The 25,289-nt window shown below is 41.7% G+C and overlaps 1 protein-coding gene across 1 annotated transcript in view; it reads left to right on the plus strand.

Annotated features, from left to right (window-relative positions):
* Nucleotides 1-25,289, plus strand: part of lars2 (leucyl-tRNA synthetase 2, mitochondrial) — a 33,586-nt gene that overhangs the window by 5,367 nt on the left and 2,930 nt on the right. Inside the window, exons 4-19 of the mRNA XM_086114061.1 lie at nt 4,206-4,297; nt 4,360-4,420; nt 4,507-4,596; nt 4,849-4,992; nt 8,965-9,072; nt 10,472-10,631; nt 11,280-11,384; nt 11,746-11,861; nt 12,897-13,180; nt 16,956-17,054; nt 20,160-20,297; nt 20,387-20,490; nt 21,821-22,000; nt 22,094-22,263; nt 23,056-23,133; nt 23,212-23,323. Of these exons, the coding sequence (XP_085970187.1) occupies nt 4,206-4,297; nt 4,360-4,420; nt 4,507-4,596; nt 4,849-4,992; nt 8,965-9,072; nt 10,472-10,631; nt 11,280-11,384; nt 11,746-11,861; nt 12,897-13,180; nt 16,956-17,054; nt 20,160-20,297; nt 20,387-20,490; nt 21,821-22,000; nt 22,094-22,263; nt 23,056-23,133; nt 23,212-23,323 (2,041 nt within the window). The remainder of the gene's footprint in view (nt 1-4,205; nt 4,298-4,359; nt 4,421-4,506; nt 4,597-4,848; nt 4,993-8,964; nt 9,073-10,471; nt 10,632-11,279; nt 11,385-11,745; nt 11,862-12,896; nt 13,181-16,955; nt 17,055-20,159; nt 20,298-20,386; nt 20,491-21,820; nt 22,001-22,093; nt 22,264-23,055; nt 23,134-23,211; nt 23,324-25,289) is intronic.

Below are 25,289 nucleotides of genomic sequence, written 5' to 3' on the forward strand. Positions count from 1 at the left end.
CGCTCTACTATTAAGAGCTCAATAACATCATTATCTCTGTAAGGGAACCTATTATTAGATGGTGCGCACATTCTAATTGCAAGTGTTATTGACACTTTCTGTATAATTCCGACTAAAAGTTGTGCTTGCCTTCAGCTTGGGTGATCTCATTAAGACATATTAAGATGTCATGAAGGTAAAAGTAAAATCCATAGTCTTGATGATCTTGAGCACCCGGCTGAGTTATTGACTCCATTCAGCACAGCAGTCGATGGCCATACTCTTGTTTGCATCCACTTTAAGTGTAGGCATTGATGAACGAGTCACTGCACCCCCCCCCCCCCCCATCTTGATGACAGCCTTCATTCAGTCCCCCTGCACAACCACCATATCCCGCTCTTTGCCTCCCATGGTGCATAACAAGCTCCTTGGATGTCTTTCCCTGGTGCATTTTAGATTACGTGCTGTCACCTGTAGGGAAAAAAACCCCTCTGGCTTTAGCCTAAACATGAAAAAGGTTTCACAAGACTGGCAAACTACCTCCTGCACACCAGCCTATGTTCTCAAAGCATCTGTCAGGAAAGTGAACGTGATTGTTCTGTATGCACACACCGTCTACCCCCTGTTAATTAATGAAGGTACACTCAAGAGATGGTCACGCACTGTTACTATTTCCAGCTTGTTGTGCGGTTCTTGTGTGCGCTGTGTGTCAACATTTTTTCACTCGGGAGAAATGTCTGCTTTTCAGCAGTCTCGTCATTAATGAACTTCTAATGGCAACAAGTCCAAAGGAAACACGTTTACACTTGACTGAGCTTAAGGGTCGCGACAAGTGGTGCAAAAGTGAAAAGTGCCTGGCTGTCAAATACACAACTAAAACAAATGGGCGGTAGAGTTGTGTAATGAGTTTGTGGCTCACCTTACTCTTGGCATAATAGCGTATTCGAATTTTGTATTTTTTCAAAAAATCTTTTTTGAAAACAAAGGCTGAAGAAAGGTAAAACATTTTACAAGCAAATATCATGTTTATGTCCATTTTTTTCCACATACCTTTTTATGATTTTTGTTGTACACCGGTAAATATGATCTCACAATTTAACTACCGTACTACACGAAAAATGATTCCATTCTTGTTCATCATGCACAGTACGTCATTGCATGGTCTCACCCAGTGTTCGGACTGAGACATCGCCGTTGAACTAAACGTTAACTTCAGAACAAGATGACAAACTTGTGTTGCCAAAACTCTGGTTAAATGATTAGTATTCCTAAATGTTCCTTGGAGCACTGTTTTATTCAGTTTAATTCTTTGCACTTCGCTGTATTCCTTGAAAAGAAGTTGTACAGCCACATATTTTGATCGGGACTTCATCTGGCCACTGGATAAGTGTATTTAAGAAAAATTATGTCATGATGTGTTTTATACAAAATATGTATTTTATGAGCAAAAGATCCTAGAAAATTGGCATTTATTTCAGGTAACTTTAAGAAAAAAATGCTACACATATGGGGGACCAAAAAGGAAGGCTTTTTTCCCACAGTATGTTTACTGGTTGTTAATCAGTCATTTACATGTTAAAACAGCAGTTTTGCCATCTCTGCATAAACAAAATACATGTAATGTAGATCCATAGAAACATAATATGGCGGTGGTCGACTGGCTAGCACTGGTTAGCAAGAAATCAAGCATGAGTCTTGCTTTCTTGCGATGGAAGTAACAAGTGAGATTTCTTTGTCAGACTGGCACCCACTTGTTCCACGCTACAGTCTGCACATTTTGTCGTTAGGTCCACTTTTTTCCGCTTTTTCCCCCTCTCCATCTCTCCACTGCCTCTTGTCACTCACGCTGTGCCTCCATTACGCTGGATTAGGAATGCACCTGTGCAAAGTGGGACCGATCTTGACTTTCGCAGACATGGGAATAAGCGCCACTCAAGCTATTAACGATGAATGGATTATTTTGCCCTGCCAATCTCTTGGAACCTTGAGCTCACTCAGGCAACCTCCCTATTAGAGCAGACACACCATTTCATGTTAACAAAGTTCAAGACTGAATGAACAACAGTAGAAGCGCAACACTAATGAGGAGGGTTTATTTATTTATATCCCTGCCTTTGTTATTTGCACAGGCTGTCTTTGGCTTGCATCGGGATCGATGCGTATGCGGGTCTTCGTCCCGAGCAGGCACATTGGGCCACAGTGCTGAGCTCTATTAGCCTAATACGATCTAATACTTGGCTCTAAAAAGGAGGCCAATGCAGTTACCAAGGATACCAACTCTTCTGAAACATCAGACCTGTTAAAGTCTGCGCAGTGATCCTCTCCAGTCCTCGACTCCGTGACGGTCTGCTTCTCTTTTCTCATGCCTTCCACTCCTGTGCTTTCATCTCATTTGGCTCTCACTGAGCAGAAAAGCACCCCCAAGTAGCAAAAGGGGAAAGAAATGGTATTGCACAGGGCTGAGGGGGGTCGGAGGGGGGGGGGGGGGTGAGTATAACATTACATAGAAAAATGATCAAAATGTTCGCATGAAATCTGCATCCATTACATCCAGCCATGAATGGCTGAATGATATTTTAAGAACTCATATCCCAATCTTTTATTCTGCACCTTACCAGCGTGTACTAATTGCACTGTGTGATGGAGTGAAGATCGGCAAGGGACTGCTTATTATCATATAGACTCTGTCAGGATCCACTGCTATTTGACTGAAGCGACATAAAGCATGAAATGTTGTGTGCTGCTTGGCAAAAGCACCAAATTCATTCACACGTTGTTCTGCTTATTCTAGTGTGATTTTTGTGGTATTTTTAAAAATGACTGCACGGTTTTATGTTTTGCACTAGACAGTAGTTACTTCTGTTCTCCCTTGAAGATTGTAATTTTGATCATCTGATATTTTATTTGAAATTCAAAACATAATATTCAGTTTGTTGTTCCGTGAGGTAAGAAAATGAAGCTCAACTTTGTTTTTTCTGTAGGAACAGCAAAAACATGGACAAGGTTACATGTGTAACAAGACCCTGTATATACAATATGAAACAATATGAGACATACGATAAAGGATATAAAATGTGACTTTTCCCCTCATTACTGTAACCATCACCTCAACTCAACTCAACTGTATTTATTGTTGGGGGAAAAGTGGCCTTCTTTCCCCTGCGTGTTCGTTGAATTTGGGACGAGGAGAATGTTGGTAATCCAAATACAGGTTGGAGTCGATGAACAGTTTCTTCGAAGCTTTTAATAACAGAATATTCCGGGCACCCGTGGTTGACAGACAATGGCTGCATGTCACGAGTGCGAAGCAGGAAGTGAGTCACATCATTTTTATATCATCAGAAGGGTGGCACCAAAACTCAAGGTGTGACATCATAACTTTCGTTTCTCATAAACCGATTCTCAGCTAGTATCAACTAGCACATCCCAATGTTTGTGCGTCTCCAGTAGGGAGTGTTCCAATTTTAAGAGATGATTCTTCCAAAGACGCCGAGCTACGCTTTGGGCATGGAAAGGTTATACAGCATGACTGAATATGAGCAGAATACACACTTCATTGTAGAGCACTTTAAAACAACCACTGCTGTATACAAAGTACATGGAGCAAATATCATATATACAACAAAAAAACAAATTAATAATGAAGACAGTAGAAAGCACAAAAACAGTAAAACTGAGGTGAAGTCTGAGTCATGCTGAGTCAAATGCCAAAGAATACAAATGAGTTTTGAGACAAGTTTTAAAGATGGGCATTGAGGGGGCAACTCAATTGAAAAAAGACAACTTTTTGAGAAGGGAAGTAAAAATAAACTGTGATGAAGTGGTTGCACAAGTGTGCACACCCTTTTAGAACTGGGGATGTGGCTGTGCTCAGAAATCAACAATCACAATCAAACTCATATTAGTTCGAGTCAGCACTAGGAATGTAACGAGTCATCGAAAATTGATTTCAACTGCCTAAAATATGCATTCATGTAAAAAAAAATCTATCAAAATTTTGATCGCAAAATGATTTGTCATCATATTTTCTGTATTGGTATTCAATCGTGTGTTGACGTTGCTGAATCAATATTGAATTGCGAATAGAAGTGTTGCAACACATTGATGAATCAATATTTTTTACATTCAACCACTTGATAAATGTCTTTTGTTTTGACAAATTAGGCCATATTATGACCAGAGTGCTAATACTGTACAACAAAAATGCATTTTTGCTTTATCTCTAGGTATTAAACCCAATGGGCTGGGATGCCTTCGGCCTTCCAGCAGAGAATGCAGCTATTGAGAGACGTCTTGATCCAGAAAATTGGACCAAAAGGTACTAAAGGCTTATTTGTGCTTCAAGATCTTCAACCCTCTGACTGTATTCTCTTTCAAAAGGAACATCAAGTCTATGCGGGAGCAGCTGGACAGCCTTGGCCTTTGCTTTAATTGGGACCGGGTCTGTAGGATCAAGACTTGGACAACAATCAAACCGTATTTTCCTTCTCCCTTCCTGTGGACCTGACCAGAATGTTTCTTTCACAGGAGGTGACCACTTGCCTTCCTGACTACTACAAGTGGACACAGTATCTCTTTATTAAGCTCTTCAAAGCAGGGCTGGCTTATCAGAAAGAGGTAAGACTCGCCTTTCCATCAAAGTACTTACCCTAGGTTTCTTTTGGAAGGATTATGATTGCTTTAGTTGGTCTTTCACAGTGACAGTGATGATTTTGGAGGTCTTCTTTAGAAAGCCTTTGATAACGTGTAATGAAGTGTGACAACCTTTAAATAAAGCCTACAGTCTGTCTCTTTCAATTGCAGCAACCTAATCACTGCTTTCATTCTTCATGAGCAATTTGTGTGTGCGTGTGCATGTGTACTCTTCAGGGTGTGGTGAACTGGGACCCTGTTGATCAAACAGTACTGGCTGATGAGCAGGTGGATGAAAACGGTCGCTCTTGGAGGTCTGGTGCGCTGGTGGAGCAGAAGTTGCTCACTCAATGGTTCATCAAGACCACGCACTACGGCAAGGTACGCTTGTGTGAATTCGATCTAAAAGAAGCGTCGCAATAATAGGCCCTCAACTTCGGGATGGTTCAAATGAGCGGCCGCCTACTATGATAATAACTGTGACTGTTCCACCTCTCTGGTTGTACAATCAAACCCTTGGAGGTCATCAACGCAAACGAATGAACAATGCCCTGTTAAAAAAAAAAAAAAAAAGGAAGCCACTCATGCTTGAACTCATGTAGTGTTTTTATTTTTATTTTTCCTTTTGCAAATTACTTGGTTGGCTTTGCATTGTATGAGCATGTGTAAGGCAAGGCAGTTTTGTTTATGAGAGACTGGTTGTACCTCCAGTCCAGACTGACCAAAAAAAAAAAGTGAACAAATGAATGCAGATTTACCACCAATGCCAACATTCAGCCGTGAGTGATAGGCAATGTGTGTTTCACACTTGATCAAGCCAGAGTAGTGTCGAGTCAATTTGATGGTGCTGTCTGTACCACAGAGTTCTATCAAATGAGTTTAAAAAACATGTATCCATACAAGGACTTGTAAAAAAAACGTTTGGCCACTAACAGGTTCATGAAAGCAATCCTGCCCATATGCAAACCTTGCATTTGTCTTGATGACATTGCTGCAGTTGCCCATGCTGGTTCATCTCAGTGGTATGAATGGAGGTGGGAGCACTACTGTGACAATGTGTTCGCGCATTTCTAATTTTCACTAGCAAATGGAGAAGTGGAGAGGAAGGAGGAAGAAGGTGTGAAGAAATAGAAGTGAGAGAGGCAGATGGAGAGGCAGGAGGGCCTTGGCAAAATGAAGCATGCCAAACGTGTTTGTGATTTCCTCAGCCCCCCCATTTCCCCACTTGCCTGTTCATCATGCCGGCTCGACAACATTAACTTCAGATTATATTTATGCTGCGCTCTACCTCATGCCGAAGTATGTTTTCCAACTATAATGTTTTTTCCGAGATGATTTCAGATGACAAGAATCATTACCAAGATTGATTATTTTGACATACACTGTGTGTCATTTCAAAATGTTTCATAATCACACTTGTTGCTTGTCACGCACTGTCAACCACAATTCCGTGTGTGAGCGAGCATCCGATAGCACTCACACATTTGCTATAATCGAGTGATTCACAACCAGAGTACCCTGCCACACGAGTGTGCCGTGAGAGATCATGATCCGGTTTTACTTAAAGTTGTCCGGCAATGACCACTTACAGATCTTTGTTTGGCATCTATCTATGCCAGCGATTTATACTGTGGTGACAGGTATACCACTGAAATGTTTTTTTGTTAGGTGGCAGAAGTGTCTATTATTTATTTCTTTGGCAGACTGACTTGGAGAGAGCATCTCTCTGATTATATAATAATGCGATGAAATTGTCCTCAGATTGCTCTGATATGCTGCTCATTGCCCATAGAAGCATTTTTTTTTGTATGGGAACTGTTAATCCCAGCCTATTCGCCACTCAATATTCATGTGGAACCTATCCTCAACCATTTGCAGGAAACTCCAGTTGTTTGCAGACTTTTGATAAGATAAGATAAGATATCCTTTATTTGTCCCGCAATGGGGAAATTACAATCAGAATTCAGAAAGGAAAAACGCTGGGTAGGGAGAGGGAAAAAAAACCACGCTCGAACTATCCTCTTCCGAGGATAATTTAAGTCCAGGATAAAAAAGACCCTAGCACATGAATAAGCATTAGACAGTTACAACAAGTCACAAGACATAACATGTATAAGGGGGGGGATGACTGGGAAGGGGGGAGGGGGGGTAGGGTAGGGTAACCGCGACGCGGCCGAAAATGACCAGCTGCACGGTCACCGTTGCGCTCCGCATCATCGAACCACGTCACGGGGGAAAAAGAATCGGAGCGATGAACACGGTGATAACAAGGATGTGTATGCGCGTGTGGTTGTCCAGTTGTGTATGTGTATGCGTGTACAGGTCATAGCTGCTTCGTCGAGGTCTGCTCATCATGAAGACAGTCCCGGCTTATCAGTCCATGGCCGAGAAGGAGGGGGGTGGTGGTGGGGGCCCTAGACTCCATGCGTATTTCCATCCAGGGGAAAGGCCAGATAGCGTTGTTTGTTTTGGAGAGACGGCCGCCAACAATTCCAGACAGCCTTGAGTCCTTGGTCTGTATCTCTCACTGGCGCCGATCAGCCAAATCCTCAATTCCTTTTCGAAGCGAAAATTCCAACGTCTCCATGGTATTATCGATCGCGCGGAGTCGCTCCAAACTGCAACAATATTGCGGTTGAGCTCAGTCACCGCTTGAGTCTGAGTGTTGGACATTCGCGCCAAGCCATCCAGAGTGACCGGCAGCTTCTTCACTTCCAATAGAGCTGCTCCCGTCGGTTGAATTTTGCGATAGAACAGCAAGCTGCCAACACCAAACAGCAGCATACCTGTTATCAAAAGGCCAATAATGTAGATGTCTTCCACGTCCTCCACGGACAGTACTGTCAGGCACACCGGTCTCCACTTTCTCCATGGATCCAGGGCGTATCCGGCAGCAAGTGTCCCCGGAGGGCAAGCAGGCTCCCCACTGCCCGCTCTTTCCGTCGAAAATTTTTTGTCAATTACATCAAGAGACCAGCCAACTAATTCCATGGTTAGTTCTTCGGATGAAAACACGGTAGGAGGCTAGGGAAAAAAAGTTAGACAAAGACTGCACAAGACTAAGTGGCGAGCAGGGAAAAAAAGGTGGGAGGGCAGGGGGAGCAGTGCAGAAGCGTCCGCCTTCGTCGAGAGCCAAGCAGAAAAGTGCTCCTTTGTGCTCCTTCTGTAAGACTTACGATACCACAAGATGATGCCAAACCCCTGTCTAATAGGAAAGTAGTAAACGGTGTTGAGAAAGTATTGTTGAAGTGCTGCACCTCGACTGAGAGACGGAGGGGTGTGTTTGTCGGAGAGGAGCAAATTGGTTATGATCGGACGTTAGGAGAGTCATCTTCACGTGTACAATTCCAGCGCATTTTTTTCAAAATCAAAAATGTTCTCCAAATCATTTCATTTTTAATTGTTATGAGTTTGGAATTAGAGTATAGTTTTTTTGGGGTCATCATTTGTGGTATATTTGTGGTTTAAAATATTAATATAGGCATTTACAAACATTTGGAGGCGGGGCATTTTTTGTGTGTGTGTTGGACTCTCTTACCTGTAATATTATATTATAATATTATATTATAAAGTATTAAGCAGCCAATCGCTCGTAATTCATTCTGGCCGACGCCAGCAGATAAATCCATAAGTGTTGTTACAAATTGTTACAATTTTGGTGGCTGAATCAAATTCTTAAAAAGGTGACAAAGTATGTGTCAATGTTTCTTTTCTTAAGCAGGCACACGCACAAGCATATATACACACACACACACACACACACAAGCATACACGTACACACACCGCTTGGCTTTGCCTTCGTTTCTGTATAGCGCTTGCTTGAAGCTTTTATTTGTTGCCATGGAGACAGCCATTGCCCATCACAGTCCTTTAGCACACAAATGATTTTTTTTTCTTCTTCTCTTCTCAGACTCTGATATAATTTCCGGGTTTAGTTTTTGTCCGGCTGTCATGAGAGTGATGACCATAGCCATTGTGTGAGTTTTCATATTTTAATATGGTTGTGGAAATGAATGATGAGTGGTGCAGTTTGAGTGCTTGTGGTTAATAGATTGTGACAGCCTGAAAGGAAAATAGAGAGGTATAACAGCACCGGCCTTTGCCCAGCTGTGACATTTTGACTTTGAGTTGGTTGTTATGCATAGGTTTCTTTTTTTTTTCCCCCACCATGCAGAATAACTGTTTGTGACAGTTTGTATGTTACAACTAGGTCAGAATAAGTCAGGCAAAACAGGTTGATATTTTTGAAATGAGCATTTGAAATATAGTAAAGTTGCATCTAATTATGTCTTATGTTTTTTTTTGGTTTGTCTGTTTGTTTGTTTGTTTTGTTTTTTGTTTCTTCCACCCCAGCCTCTTCTGGACAGCTTGTCTGACCTTCCAGAGTGGTACGGAGTCAAATCCATGCAGGCAAATTGGATTGGAGAGTGCACTGGCTGCTACTTTGATTTCAAACTCAAGGTGGGTCGCTGCTTGTTATTTATTCATTCATCATTCTTGCTTTCTTTGGAACTCTTGACCTTCTTTTCACGAAGCACTTCTCGGTGCTTGTCCTCTTCAGCCATGGTCTTTCATTTCTTACTCACCAACCTGCGACTTGCTTTTTTAGATCCTGTGATGCCCCTCTGTCGTATTTCTATTGCGTCTCAGAAAGTACTGAAACCATGTGTTAGGACAAAATGTTCACAACAGTCTTCACTTGAATGCCTTGCCAAATTGAGCAGATTAAGAAAAAACTGGAAAAAAAAAGCTTATCAGCTCATTTTTTTCCCAGAACAAAATACTGTACTGTTTTTTGAATGGAAGATTTTATTACATGATCCTGCGCATATACTGTAGTCGTCCTTTACGATATCGCGGTTCACTTTTTGCGATTTTACTGCATCGCTGATCTCTTCTAAATCATACTTATATAGCAAATGACTTGATATATTTCGGGATTTTGTGGTGAGGTTTTTTTTTGACAGATTATTCCTGGAAAGGAATATGAGGAGGAAAAAGTGCTTAAAAGACAGATTGTCCAAACTAATAAAACGCGTAATAAAAGAAGCTCAAGTGCAATGTGTACCACAAGAGCATGTGATGATTACCAACACAAGGCATCACTGTTAGCTCATGTAATGAGAGCGAAACATTGCTAGATACCTTCCATTGTAATGCCCCCGCAAGTGGTCAAGGATAGACACAGCCGCTAATGCGCTTTCAATTGCTTTATTAACCAAACGAAAAGAAAACAAACATAATAAGCATATTCAAACATAAGCTCACCAAAATAAAACCGGCTCAAGTTTCACAACTGCACGTCTACGGTAAAGTAGACACGATCATGACACACATTTTAATGTGAGACCTAAACTTGTAATTCAACTTGTAATTCACCTCCAGTTTTCATCTTCGACACAAAAGCTGTACTGATCTCACTTTTGAAGAGTCTCCCTTACAGAAGCAGTGAGATATTCAACCCCTCTGCCTATAAACTGCAAGTGAGTTGCTCAACTGCCACTGGTTGCTTTGACTGCCCCCTCAGACTGATAAAGAAACGATAAACAATGAAGAGGTCATTAAAAGTCCAGTTATATTGCTGTTTATCTGGGGTCGTCTCGGTTGAGGCTGTAGCCGAAGTAGGGAACCAAGACCTCCCTCTCCATAGCCACTTTGACTCATGTGACTGCTCTGGATGTGGAGGAGCAGTATGCTGCGATTGTCTTGACGACCAATCCAGGGTATACCCCACCTCTCTCCGGAGTTAGGATTGGCTCCAACACACCTGCGACTCGAATGAGGATAAGCAATATAGAAAATGGATGGATGTTTCCATATTGACTCAATAGCTCCTCAATGATGGTCTTTCATTTCCCAGGTGAGTGGAAAGGAGACGGGGGAGAGTCTGTCGGCATACAGCTCCTCTCCAGAGGCGGTGTTTGGGGCAGCGTACCTGGCCATCCTGCCCTCCCACAGACTGCTCCACGGGAGCAGCTCAGTCCGCTCTGTGCTGGAGAAAGCCTATCAGCCAGGCAGAGGTGAGTATCAGTGTGAGGAGTCCTTAGCCCTTTTGGTTTTTGGCTTATGGAAAAGTGCTATTTCGAAATGTTATTTTTAACTCTGAATATAAGACCATTAGTTGGCAACTGTGTTCCCTTCCATCTGGTGGACAAAAAGAATAACTCCAAGCCAACTGCTGAGCAACAATGAGAATGTTTTTATTCTAATGTGTTTACCTATCAGTAAAATTCTGTGACAAGACTGTAATCAGAGTTATCGTAAAATAGCATCATTTTTAACCTGGATTTCAAGCATTTACACTTTATTGGTATGTTTTGAGTCTATTCATTACTCCTTTATTACTCTGGTAATAAAGGATACCAACAAATCAGAGGACTGTGCACACAAATACAGAGAAAACCCCCAAGCCTTTTATGGATGATTATTTATTTATTTTTTTCGTGTTTGGGGGGTTTGGACATGATACAAGGGTGTTTGCTATTCATGGGATTTTATGATATATTGCTTACCTGTTTCTGTTTTTTTTTAACCTGTAGGTGTATGATAATTGGGATTCCCTCAAGATAATATTTTAATTGAAAGTGTTAATTGATTTATTTATTTTAATTAGCTGTCAGGGGAGGCAGTGCTGCTTTGTTTTCACCTCTCCCCCCTCTGATTTACAGACTCCCTGACAGAGGTCACAGCTGTCAATCTGTTCACCGGCTACGAGGTTCCTCTGGTTATATCTCACAAAGAGGCATTTGATGGCTATCTAGACACTGTGGTTGGTAAGATAATTGTGTGATTGTGCCTGAACCTCAAATTTGTATTTCATTGATCTTCAGGTAAATGAGAAAACAACGGAATGGCATTAAAACATTTCTCAACGTCCTAAAATTGCATGTCTGCTCTATGCAGTCTTGTGCGTCGCATCTGAGTCCGTGCGCTGCGGGTTGTTTGTCTCACAGTGAGTGGCGATGGACTCCAAGGGATAGCTAATAATTAGTCGCGTCACAGTAATACTTAACATTAAATGCAGGGAGGCTTGTAGGGCATTCTCAAGAGAACTGTACTGAGTGTTTGTCTTTATGTAAGCATTCATTTGTGTTGTCGTTTGTGTTATCATCACGCTGCAACCATATAAACCAGGCACGCCGGACTGCAGTGAGGAGCATTTGTCCGTGGCCAAAACGCTGAATTTAAGGTGGACCAATGTTCTAAAGAGCCATGAAGATGGGACTGAAATTGTCATTAACTCCGATAAGGTGATGACAACCACGGCAATGATGCCATTTACATTTCCTAGCTATACCTGACATGCACGTGTATCTGTATGCTTTGCTCAGAATGATGACGATTATATTTGCAATTGTAATGCAATGGTTATTATTTACGATTGTTTTTCAAGCAAATCGGGGAGAAAATAATCTCTTTTACCGCACCTTACACCACAGGATAATTGGCCAGGACATCCAAAAATTCAGGCCTTTGCTAGAAGGGGACACAATTATACTCAAAGATGGGATGATTACACTGGTCAACAAATATTGACTTTTTTTTTTTTCATTAGAGATGCAAGTACATGTTTCTAGATGATTCCGAATCTACCTTCATTTTTTTTCTCAAGCACCTAGTTTTCAAAAGAATATTATTATATAAACACAATAATATAATATTTCATGCAGTTATATATTAAGCCAAACGTTGTTTATCAATTAAGTTTTAGATTAAACAACTGGTGAAATTAATGAATTACAAGGCATGGTAAAATCCGCATTGCTTACGTATAGGTCAACTTGAACTTGAAAATATCTCAAAAACCCGATCGGTTCAAAACAAACAAAAAAAAAGCATCAAAAATACATCAAAGGACACACAAAGCCATCTCTGTTTAAAATGTGCTCTTGTCCAGTGGTATTGGTATGTCTGTACTCATCTTAACATTCATCTGTGCATCCAGCAACACCGCAGCTCTGCTTAGATGATAGTTTTCCTGTGTAGTCCACTCATTGATTGTGAGGAATGAAAATGGCAGAGTTTGGCAGACAAAGATGGCGGCAGCTTACAAAAAATATACTTGTTTTTTTTTTGTTTTGTTTTAGTTGATTACACACATGGTGGGCACATGCGCAGATACTCCAGAGTCTGACTCCCACATAAATAGAATTCTCTTGAAATCTAAATACCTCGTTATTCTCCTATGGTCATCGTCTTCTCTTTCTGCTTCTTTCTTTCCTTCTTTGTCTTGTTTTCCTTCTTCTCCTTCTCCCCCCTGTGTTCCTCCTGCATATATATATCAGTTTTCAGAGCTTACCAGAAGACAGGCTTTCGACTCCATTACCCAGAAGGCCAGGGAGCTGAAGGTAGGGGGCCACCTTACCAGCTCAAAGCTCCGGGACTGGTTGATATCAAGACAGCGTTACTGGGGCACACCCATTCCTGTGGTGCATTGTGAGCGTTGCGGTCCAGTTACTGTCCCCGAGGAGGATTTACCGGTCACCTTGCCAAAGCTGCCGTCCCTCACCGGAAAAGGGGCATCGCCTCTGGCAGCTGCCCATGACTGGGTCAGTTGCAAATGTCCAAGGTAAGATTATTTTGGTTCACACTAACAATTACACATTTCTGGCATTTGGCCAAAACCTCCAATGTCACAATTTGCTAATTTTCCCATTTATTTTTACAAATTGATATTGTTGGTCCATTCGCAGACCCCGCACATGAGATATTTTTGACATATTATTGGCTTTTCAATGTTAATTATTGAACAAACATGCAGTTTGGGGGGAGGCTCCTGAAGAGTGATAACTTTGGAGGTACAAAGATGCCGCCTGACAGTTGTGATGTACAAAGTCCTGCAGTTTGGGGAATAGCGCTGAAACAAAGTCTAATTTTACTTTTAACAATGCACACAGGCAAACAATAAACACAAGCAAACGAGATGTGTTAACTATAATAGATACAATAGGTAAACATTCAGGTCTGATTGTCAGCTGTAGCTCATTAGCTGAGATCAACGCTTGCTCATGGAATTTCTTTTTGTGCAACACAGAGGCCATGACTTCTCCAGCTGCAAGGTGCCCCACTGACAATTAACGACCACATTAAATGGTAGTGGTGGGTAGTTATTTTTGCAAAGACAGCTAATTGCTCTCAAAATCATGTAAATAACCGTTTCGCTTTTATAATTAGGCACAGATACTTGCAGCCTGGATAGCATTCGGTGCAAATGTGGCTAAACGCATGCTTTTGCAACTCATCGCTTCATGTATGGATTGCTGCCAGCTTCGTAAAACATTACACATTGTTGATGTTGCTGGTAATACAGTTTGTCGTGGCTCATGAAAAACATTAGGCTGCAAACCTACAAAAATCTCAGCTTCGCTTGTTATTGAACCTGTAAGATTCATTTCAAGTGTTTTGATCGTCCTTAGTTTTTCAAAGATGAGCAGCGGGAAGTACACCAAATTGGAATGCTCGAGAGGAAAAAAAAGAAACTCTCATGACGTATTGTCGCTTTCAATGTTTTAATTGCTGCTACCTTTTTAAGCTTCAGAGCATTCACTCCCCCTTGAACTCTTGATGTCTTTTTAAGTCAGATCAAGACTCTCCAGGCCCTGCTGGCGTGCAGGCGGGCAGGATAGCAAGCAACCTCTGAATCACCACCCCCCAATTGAGTACAATCACATTTCCAGATCAGTGGCTTTGCTCATATGCGTTGTTGCAGAAAGGGTAGATAGAGAGTGTTCCTTGCTGTTATGATGCAACATTTCAGAAAGTGAAACTGTCCATCATTTTGTTTGCAGAATAAGATCAGAAAAATGTTGCTGTATTTTCTCCCGACAAAATGAGGACTAGCCGAGCCCTTAGGAGCAGATGGAGCTTGAAGTGGGAGCCTACAAATTGTGCAACCATTATGCTTTTGATTCTGATTGGGTTTTGTAAGAAAGGATGTCTGAGATAAGAGAAGCATGAGATGATAATTACGATCTAGTTTACGTCAGGCAACCTAAAGTGGGAAGTGAAATTTACGTGTGCGAACACCTATTGGCTGTGAATGAACCGTGTATTGAAAGAATTGAAAATGCAGATTAACTTTTGATGCTGAGGTGGGAATTTGTGGCTCAATAAAATGAATTACTGTCATGACGCCATGTTGATTAAAACAATGGCCCAATCAGTTGTGGATGGCACAAGTCATCAGATAGTGTTCACACATTTCCACAAAGCTACAAGAAATCCTCCCATCAGATGTGATTGATGGGCGTAATTGCGACGGCGCTGTTAGCGTCTCACTCCCCATTTCCCCTCCGCTGTTAAGTGTCGGTGGAAATTTGTTCCCTTCTCTCGTCACGCTTGTCCAATTAAAGTTTGAGGGGAACACAGAAGAACACGGTGATGAGAGCTGGGCGGCTGGGATGGAGCTTCATCTGTCCTTGAGGATGTCATATCCTGTGTGCCCATCACGTCTTCAACTCTGCAGCTCTGTGAAGTGGCCTGCTGCTAACTCGGTTTAGCTTGGCTACAAGCCAAATTTGTTGTGCCATAAATTCCCGAGTAAAGAGAAGCCATGCTGGTGCCACTTTGACAGATGAGGATGGAACAAATGGAGACCCACATTCTAGTGTGCTGCCTACCTTCCTTCATCGGTTTTCAAACCTTTTCACTGGCAGCTTTATCCTATAAATAAGTTTAAAAAAATACACTACAAATCTCTTCGTTACTGCTTGAGTTTTATACTCCTCTAGGGAGCCGTAGCTGCAACCAGAAATAAGTAAATTGAGAGTGGTTTATCAAGACGGGCCAGTTTGCACACAAAGGACAACAGAAATGCCTTTTGAATCCCAACTGATATCGGCATGTGCTTTTTTTGTGGAGCCCCCACATAGTACACGTATGATTGATTGATTGTCTCTATGTTGAACATGTGAATAAAAAAGTAATCAAATTAAAAATGTAAATAAAAATATACATATACTGTGTATATGTGTGTATATATGTATATATACTGTATATATAAAACACATGGGACCCTCGTGAGGATAAAGCACTTCAGATGGTGGATGGATGAATGGACGGATGGATGGATATTTGTGTGTGTGTGTGTGTCTGCGCGTGTGTGTGTGTGTGTGTGCGCGTGCGAGAGAGGGACAATAATACCAAACAATAAAGAAACTAATAATAAGCCAAAGTTAAATACAAATTGCAAAACTTTCCTTTGCCTAACTACAAACTGAATTTCACTTCAGTGGAATAAATAACATCTCTTTTTTTGTTGTTGGTTTTTTTTTCATGGCTCAAAGCAGGCTCACAACTCTGTGTGCCAGCCCGGCAAATCTTTAGGAGTGTGTACCAGCTGTCTGTCCAGTCACCACATTCTGTCCTCTGATTGTCCAGTCTGGTGTGAGGAAAAATGTGCCAAATCTCCCACACTTAGAAAGCCTTTCTAATGTCTCGCTATCTGTTTGGATTCTTTGGTGATAGCCTTGGCATGGCTTCCTTCTTTTCATTTGTGTGAAATAACACCTGGCTTCCAAATATTAACCTTGTTACACCTTAGTATTGTTGCTAGGCAACCTCATGGTCTTATTTCATTATCACTGCCATTTTAGATAGACTAGTATGGCGGACGGCCCAGGGGTTTTGCCTTTCTGTCATAAGTGATTTTGTTTGAGTAAAATGTTGGAGAGAAAGACTAAGTCAAGATGAGACATATCCATCCATGCATTTTCAGAGCCGCCTATCCTCCTGGAAAATAAAGAAAATCCAGAGGCGCATCTGTGTTTACTGTTTTATTTTATATATATATATATATATATATATATTTTTTTTTGAGCAGCCTGGGACATTTTAAACTCTATCGAGACTCATTATGAAGTGGCAAGCATTTAACTTCACTGTTCCGCTTCCTGATTCCATTTATGTAAACACGGTATTGCAAATGTTTTTTTGTCTCTTCAAATCTTCTCCCTTCCTCTGTCAAATGTTAAATTGGCAGATTCACATCATGAAGCAAATACGGTTTGGCTGGGGTCATACAGGGCACAAAGTGACATTTCCAACACAAATACATGATCAGTCCCTTGTTAGCACAGTTTGCTTGTCAGGGCATCGGACCAATGTTCCAGTGCCAGTTTGCTTTCAACTGTGCTTGTCTACAGAGGCTTGACCTCCACAGCCAGATGGAGGCACCGTCACATTCACAACAGTGAGCACATATAAATATCACACAGAGATGCCAATTCTGCAGGCATACAAACAGGGGCCAGTGATGTGTTGGCTTTTCTAATTTACAAGCTTAATATTGATGCTGTCCCACATTACCGTCTTTTTAAAAAAAATTTTTGTGGCTCTCGTTTCAGATGTAACGGCCCAGCAAAAAGGGAGACTGACACCATGGATACGTTTGTAGACTCAGCCTGGTATTACTTTCGCTACGCTGACCCTCATAATACAGCGAGGTATGGACGGTCTTATTCTATAACTTGACAGTATCGTTTCATTCCTGTCTGATAGACCATTTTTTAAAAAATTTTTTGCTTTGCTTTTTGCAATTTTTATGATACTTTTAACATGAGTCTCAGTTGTCATTTACATATGCCAAATCTTTTTCTTTGCAGATACAAATTATCACTTGGATTTTTTTTCTTTTTTATTTAATGCACACACCAGACACATCATTCGGTACCGCCTGCAATTCAGTAAGAATTAATTTTACATTTATCTAAGACCAAACATTCTGTAAATATACACACGTTGCACTAAAATTTAGAGGCCACACAATCAAAGCCACAAAGCTTAAAAAAAACACCCCATGGTGACAATTTCAGATTTTTTATTTATATTTGGTAACGACACATAAGCGATCGTAACACTTTTATCTTGTCTGTGTTTATTTCTTTAACTGAACAAAAACGGTAAAAAGTGGCATTAAATCGACTCGCTTTCAGCAAGCTGCTATGTGCCCGAATACCACTTGTGCAGTTTACACATGTTTTATGTCTCATTAAATGTCCAGCATTTCTTATGGAAAATTTGACCCAAGTGACACAATGGCTTGTTGTCTTCAACTTAAGATGTTCCAACATTTTAGAAACGATATTACCGTTCAATAATTATGATCCTCATAAAGCTGTGCAGGTCCACCTGAAATAATTATATGCACATGGAAGCGTATCCTGACACACATGATTGTCTGCTATCACCCACTCTCCCACTTAACTATTTTGAGCATGCATATTATAGCCTGAATATGGTTATTCCTCCACCCACTTACACACACAGATCCACACTGAACACACTCAACTCTGTCTCTCTCTCACACACACACACACACACAAATACACACAATCCATACAAAGTTGAACTCTCTGTCCATAGGGATTATGGAGCCTTGGTTGTCACTTGCTGGGATGTTGGTGATACCCAAAGTTTAACAACACAGATTTTTATTTTTCCCAGCTTCTTGGCCAAGCCGGCCGGAAAGCCGCTTTAAAAGGCACTTGCAGGGGACTTTCCAGCTCATCCGTTTTTTTTCCTTCCTCAGGATACATTATGGTGCAACAGAAAAAGCAATTACACAATTTGTGTATTTCAGTCGATCTGCTGAGTCTTATGTGCACGGATGTGAAAAGTAGGATGCTTGTCATGCTGAGAGAAGCAAGCAGGAGAAGGGAGGAAATAGAAATGTATGTTTTGATGTATTCGAGCAACATTGGCCAAATGCCAACTCACAGGCCAAATTATTTTCAGGCTGGCAAGTTCATAACTTTATCCCATGGTTCAGTTATCACCAGACACCAGTCGCCAAAGACGGGAGGAAGAGAGGCAGAGAGGTGTGGAGGAGAGTAATTACCAGAGCCATGTGTGCAACATGCTGTAGATAGCGCTCTGCTGACCATCAAGCCGTAAAGCTAGCCACATGCATCCCTCACTCGCGCCATTATCTGATATATCTTTCTCTATAACCGCTTTTCTGCTAATAAGATGGGTAGTGGAAGAGTCATCAAAGCTGGGATGAAAAACACATCACTGGTTTTTATTTTTTTTTCTCCACGTGAAGAATTGTAAAAGACCCAGATTTAGAAAGAAAGTGTATATAAAACAGAACATTTTGCTTTTTGCGTTGTTCGACAAAAAATCAATATTTTTTGCAGTTTCTAATCGTGTCATTGCAGTGTTTGAACATGTGCAGGAGAGACACAAGAACCATTTTTATTTGATATTAGAAGAAACAGGCAGGTTGTTTGAAAAAATAGCGAAAACAGTCTTGGAGAGGGATCAGGGTAGCTAAGTCCACAGAGTAGAAGGTTACCAGTACTTAAATTTCATCTTCACATTGATTTCTTTTTTTTTTTTTTACTTTGCTTCTTGAGCTGTGTTTTGATTATTTTCATGATGTTTTTCACCATAATTTATAACAACATGAAAATTAAAACTCATTAATATAGTATCGCGGCCCGGTAGTCCAGTGGTTAGCACGTTGGCTTCACAGTGCAGAGGTACCGGGTTCAATTCCAGCTCCGGCCTCCCTGTGTGGAGTTTGCATGTTCTCCCCGGGCCTGCGTGGGTTTTCTCCGGGTGCTCCGGTTTCCTCCCACATTCCAAAAACATGCATGGCAGGCTGATTGGACGCTCTAAATTGTCCCTAGGTGTGAGTGTGGGCGTGAATGGTTGTTCGTCTCTGTGTGCCCTGCGATTGGCTGGCAACTGATTCAGGGTGTCCCCGCCTACTGCCCGAAGACGGCTGGGATAGGCTCCAGCACCCCCCGCGACCCTAGTGAGGATCAAGCGGTTCGGAAAATGGATGGATGGATAATATAGTATTCTCTCAGGTTTCGCAAGGTATGCTGTTGGGTTAAAGCACAAAACATTTTCGATACCGCTTATTCTCATAAGGGTCGCGGGCGTGTTTTAGCCTATCCCAGCTGAATTTGGGCAAGAGGCGGTGTGATCCCTGGACTGGTCAGCCAATTAGTGACATTTTACAGAAAAGAAAAATCACATTTGGATTAGAATAATTACGCGATAATTCTCGAAATAATGTGTCGAAGCAAACGGCAAATTCGGATTGGATCAAAATTCGTCTGGCAAGAATGAATGACATGGCTGCTTTCTGAATTTCTTGCATGGGATTTACTCATATACGTCACACGCGAGATACGAAAAGCAGGAGTGTGCTTTCCTGAAACACGTAAACTGTTTCCCTCGTCCAATCTGGGTTACATCACACTGGAGCTCAGGTAAAATATAAATAACTCTGAGATGTGCCTCTTCCTTGTATATAAGCTCCAGTGTGAACTAAAGCAGAACAGAGGGGGTGCTGTTCCTCAAAGTGCACCCACGTCCTAAGTATCTCCTGCGCGAGATTCCTGAACTGCATGTGCGATTTCCAAAGTTCGCTCACTAGATGGGTAAAGTGTGAGTTAGTCATGCGCATGTGTTGTAACTCGCGTGTGTTACATAAAATATATAACACGTTCTTGACATCTCCTGGGTTTTGTAATACCCACGAAGAATTCTGCATTTTTTTCCCCTCTTTCTCTCAATATGATCTTTTCCTTGAGGCCTTTTGAGCGCCACCTGGTGGATCGCTGGCTCCCTGTGGATGTATACATTGGAGGAAAGGAGCATGCCGTCATGCATTTGTACTATGCACGCTTCCTCTGTCACTTCTGCAAGGACCAGGGGCTTGTGGCGCACAAGTATGTTTTGTATGTTCTGTGTCGGCTCACTTAGTGTGCACGTAATTTGTCTCTGCATGAATGAATGCGCCATCCATTTCTTTTTACAGGGAGCCTTTCAGAAAGCTACTTGTCCAGGGTCTGATCAAAGGCCAAACTTTCCGAAGAGCAGACAGCGGCCAATACCTAAGGAGAGAAGAGATGGACTTCACAGGTGCATGCAGACTGAATCCGACAGGTGTAATTTTGTCAGATAAAGCTGCTCAAAAATAACATCAGGGATACAATCTCAAAAGCAGCAAGGATAAATGTGGTATTTTTCTATTTTGTTGTTTCTTGCAATGTTCATTGCTTGGATGCTTTCAAAAGTCCAAGGATAAAATCAGACAATACTGCCTTGCGGAGAGGGAACGTCTTGCACGTCAGCCATGATACTCTGAATAGATCTGTTTGTTGAGAATGTAGCTAGTGTCAATACAGAGAGTCAAGCATTCACACGAATGCTTTTGCACCTTGTTCTTTTATGCATTTTTTTGAAGTTGATGAGTTATTGTGTGAATGCACACGTTATTTTGTTTTTTCTTCCGCCCATTATTTTGAGATGCAAGTACCGTACTTCCACGTAATGCATCCGATTCACATCATAACAATTTCAGCTTATTCCAAAAATGTATGCCTTGCGCGCCATTATTTTTCTTACTCCAAAAATTCACAGTTTTGCTGAAATGCTACGTTTTCAACCACAAGTTGACCATTGATTCCCAAACGAGACATTCAACATAACAGATTCACAATTTTCCAATTTGAAGTTCAAAACATGCACCTCATTCAATTCACCTTAGGAACAATTTTCAACTTGCCAGAAATTTCCATGACCTAACATTCTACTAAACTCCTTCCAAAAACCAAAACATTACTTATTCAATCCCAGTTACACATTCAACCAAACAGATTCCCATTTGGAAATTCAAAGCATTCACATTTAATTTGCCATGCTAATGATTTTCAACACGCTAAAAATTTCCTCCAGAATTCCGCATTTATTCCCCTTCCCCATCTTTAAATGACTGTGTATCTTTCAATATCATTCCATGTCATTCAACATCAACAACAACCTCCATATTTTTTCCATTCAGCATTTCAGCATTCGCACGCAATTTTCCCAAAAAATGGCAATGTCTAATTTAAATTATTCTTGTTTTTTTCCTACATTACAAAGTATTCTATTTGCACATTTTGCAAAGAACTATAATTTACCAATTATTTTGTGTGCCAGTGCACATGCTTTTCATCGGTATGAAACCACCATTACAGTGCCATGTTTTGTGAGCATATATCAGCATTGTCATATACAATATCCAATGAGTTGCATTCGTCAGAAAAGAAAGTGGGGTTTTTTTCCCCAGTTAATTTTTGTAAATTTCCCCAGTGTGGGACAAATAAAGGATATCTTATTTAAGTAGTTCAGCTCAATGAAGGCTCATATCGACAATAGAGAAATAGCCGTGTTGTCACTGACCTTTTACTCTTCCTGCCTCTGTTAGAAAAAGAACCAGTGGCATTAGGAGGCGGAAGCGTGGAAGTGACATGGGAGAAAATGAGCAAATCTAAACACAATGGTCTGGACCCCCAAGAGGTGGTGCAGCACTACGGCGTAGACACGGTGCGACTCTACATCCTTTATGCCGCACCACCGGAACAGGACATCCTCTGGAATCTTAAAAGTGAGATCTTAGATATTCCTGTTGGCTTTATAGTCAGTTGGTGGATATTTGTTTGTTTCCTACTAAATGAATGTAATTCTGACCCCACCCCAGAGGATGCTCTTCCTGGGGTCTTGCGCTGGCAGTCCAGACTGTGGCAGCTTGTGACCAAGCTGCGACACGCTCGGCAACTTGGTGACATCCCGAACCCCTCCTTGCTGCAAAAGAAGGAGCAAGCAGAGTCAAAGAAGATCTGGGAGAACAAGAACTACGCAATTCAGGAGGTAGTGATGAGATCCTGCGATACTGAGCTACTGCAATATTTCTCACCAGCAGGGGTCAGTAGATAGCCTGGTTTCTAAGTGTCAGCTTTTCATGTCCAACCTACATTGTCAAGAGGAATGGTTCACCGACTGCTTCTCTCACCTTTGTCTGTTTTGACTTTGAGTCCTCCACAAGATGAGTTATCATGCTAACATGCAGTGACAAGATTAATATGCCCATCATTACATGCCAGTGCAGCCATTCTAAACGTAAACACCCCCCCCCCCCCCCCCCCCCCCCCCCAGTACAGGGGAGGAGGAGGACTGGCTAGAAATTGATTTCAAACCTACTCAGTCGCTCCCACACTTTATAAATAGATGTCCATTCCTGCCAGGTTGGATTTTCTTTCTCCGCCCCTCAAGGCTGCAGCTTTTATAGGATATCAGGCCTGTTAGCCTTAAGCTCTCAAAGCTAAGGCTGTGCTTTGAATCACCCCCCGGAAAAAAAGCCTCACTGATCAACCTCTACTTCCCTCAAACCCTTCCCAAAAGGGATTTCTCCCCCCAATGGGAAAAGCTAGGAAATATTGACCTAGTCAGAGCAGTGTATCTTCAGCTGGCTATAACAGGTTGGAGGTGTGCATGCTTAAGGCATGTTATTATTTCTCTTCAGAGGCAGCACGAATCCCCAGGCCAAGTGAATGACTGATGATGGCTGTGATTTAAATACAACACCACTGACTATAAAGGTTTTACTATCTGACTCTTCATCTGTTTTTTTTATATATCCATGGGTGTTATTTTTCATTTTAGGTCACATCTCACTTCACGGAAGACTTCTTGTTCAATGCAGCCATTTCTCGCCTCATGGGACTAACCAATACATTGAGCGTGAGTGAACACCGTCCTGCCCTCTTCTGAGTTCAGTGAGCATCCCCAGACTACCGTTACGTGTGTCTCTGTGCCTAGAGCGCAAGTGTGAGGGTGTTGCAGCACAGTGTGGAATTTGAGGATGCTCTGGCCACGCTGATTATGATGACGGCACCCATGGCGCCTCACCTGGCCTCTGAACTTTGGGCAGGTGGGTGCAAACAAAATGATATCTTCGCCGAATAATCATGTTACTTTCATTAGTTTGGTTCTGGCTTCCAGCTGGATAAAAAATGCAAATCGAGGCACGGATGGAGCATTTCTGCAATCATACTAGCTTATAGTTCAATAAAACCAGAAGTAGCCTGATATTAAACAAACACGAATGTGGAGTTGGGCGGCCCGGTAGTCCAGTGGTTAGCACGTCGACTTCACAGTGCAGAGGTACCGGGTTCAATTCCAGCTCCGGCCTCCCTGTGTGGAGTTTGCATGTTCTCCCCGGGCCTGCGTGGGTTTTCTCCGGGTGCTCTGGTTTCCTCCCACGTTCCAAAAACATGCATGGCAGGCTGATTGAACACATTATATTGTCCCTAGGTGTGTGTGTGCGCGCGCATGGTTGTTCGTCTCTGTGTGCCCTGCGATTGGCTGGCAACCGGTTCAGGGTGTTTTTTGGATCTTTGCGCTTTACCTACTTCTATTCTATTTAGGAAAAGAGATGGGTAGATTTTAAAATGTTCTTGATTTTTCTGGAAGTTATTTCTGTCAGCCCAAACATGGAGTTAGCACACCATGCAGCAAAAGGAAGTGTTGACATTGCTCCTTCTTCTAATCCCAGCAAATGCCCAAAACGATGTAACCAACCACCATCAAATTTCTGATACTGTCGTCGAGTTCACCGAAAATACATTAAGTGTCCTTTCAATGACATGCATTCCTTGCAGTAATCTCTTGGCCCAGTCTAGAAAACAAACAGGTGGAAGGAAAAGATTGAGCGTCATCTTCCGTTCCTCACGTGGCAGCTTCCAACTCCCAATCAAGGACAACATCCTATCATTGTGGATGACACACATAACCACCATTTCTGCACACAATTTTAGAATATGTACTCTTCAGCAGATCACGACAGTTTGATAGAGGCTGGCTGGAAGGGAGGTGCGCATATTACATGCCCACTTTTGCGCTTGTGTGTGTTGTATAAAAAATTACAAACAGGACATGTGTGAGCTCACGTGACATCTGGTAACATGTTATGCTTCACTTTTCTATTTGAAGTTCATTACCCTCCTTTTTCTTTCCTGCGGGATGCGACTTAGTTGTTGACAAAATAGAAGGAGAATTTTGGATATTCCGCTACTTCATCGAATATGAGATACAGGCATAGGACTCATGCTCTCGATATCATCACAGAGTGGCCTCAAATCTTATAAATGCTGAGCAACAATTAGTCAGGTAGCTCCCTAAATAGAAGCCTCATTTTTTCCCCGCTGGGAAAAAATAGCAGGTGGTTACTGTACGTAGCTGAAATCACACCGTAGCATTTTTGTCCACCGAGCAGTACTTTACACTTAATTGGAGTTCAAGGTTTATTTTTATTTTTTTAAACAAACCTTCCCATGAGGACTGTGTTGAAATTGAAAACAATCACTTTATAATTACCAAATGAGACAAAATACACATGAGCATAGTCTTTCATCTGTGGGTCGTTCAAGTGCTCTCTCTCTATCTCTATCTCTATCTCTATCTCTATCTCTCTATCTCTTGAGAGGAGTTATAATGTTCATGGGCAGCCAGTCATTTAGCCTGTCAGTAGCATCTTGGCACATGCACATGAAACTCCAGCTGACTTCTCTCATTCCTATTGAAAAAGAGGATAGCGGTGCTGTCTCTGACCACCTAAAATATTCCCTAGCTCGAAAAGACATCATCTACGTCCTGCCTATTCCTGCCGAACAACCTAAACAGTTGACGATGAATAAATGCCACAACAACAAAAAAAAAAAGCCAGGGGTTGTGTTTTATTTTTGTTGGTAAAATACTGTATTATATTTCAACCAAGTACTGTGTGGTTACACACAAATTTTAGGTATGCTGGGATTCAGTTTAGTGGTGTTTTAAAGTTCCCCCAAAAATGGGCTACTACTAATGTGTACGAGTCTATGGAACGTTTTTAAATGTAA

Source organism: Hippocampus guttulatus, chromosome 6 (genome assembly GCF_054856545.1).
Source record: "Hippocampus guttulatus isolate MCC_2025c chromosome 6, RoL_Hgut_1.0, whole genome shotgun sequence".
Classification (NCBI taxonomy): Eukaryota; Metazoa; Chordata; class Actinopteri; order Syngnathiformes; family Syngnathidae; genus Hippocampus; species Hippocampus guttulatus.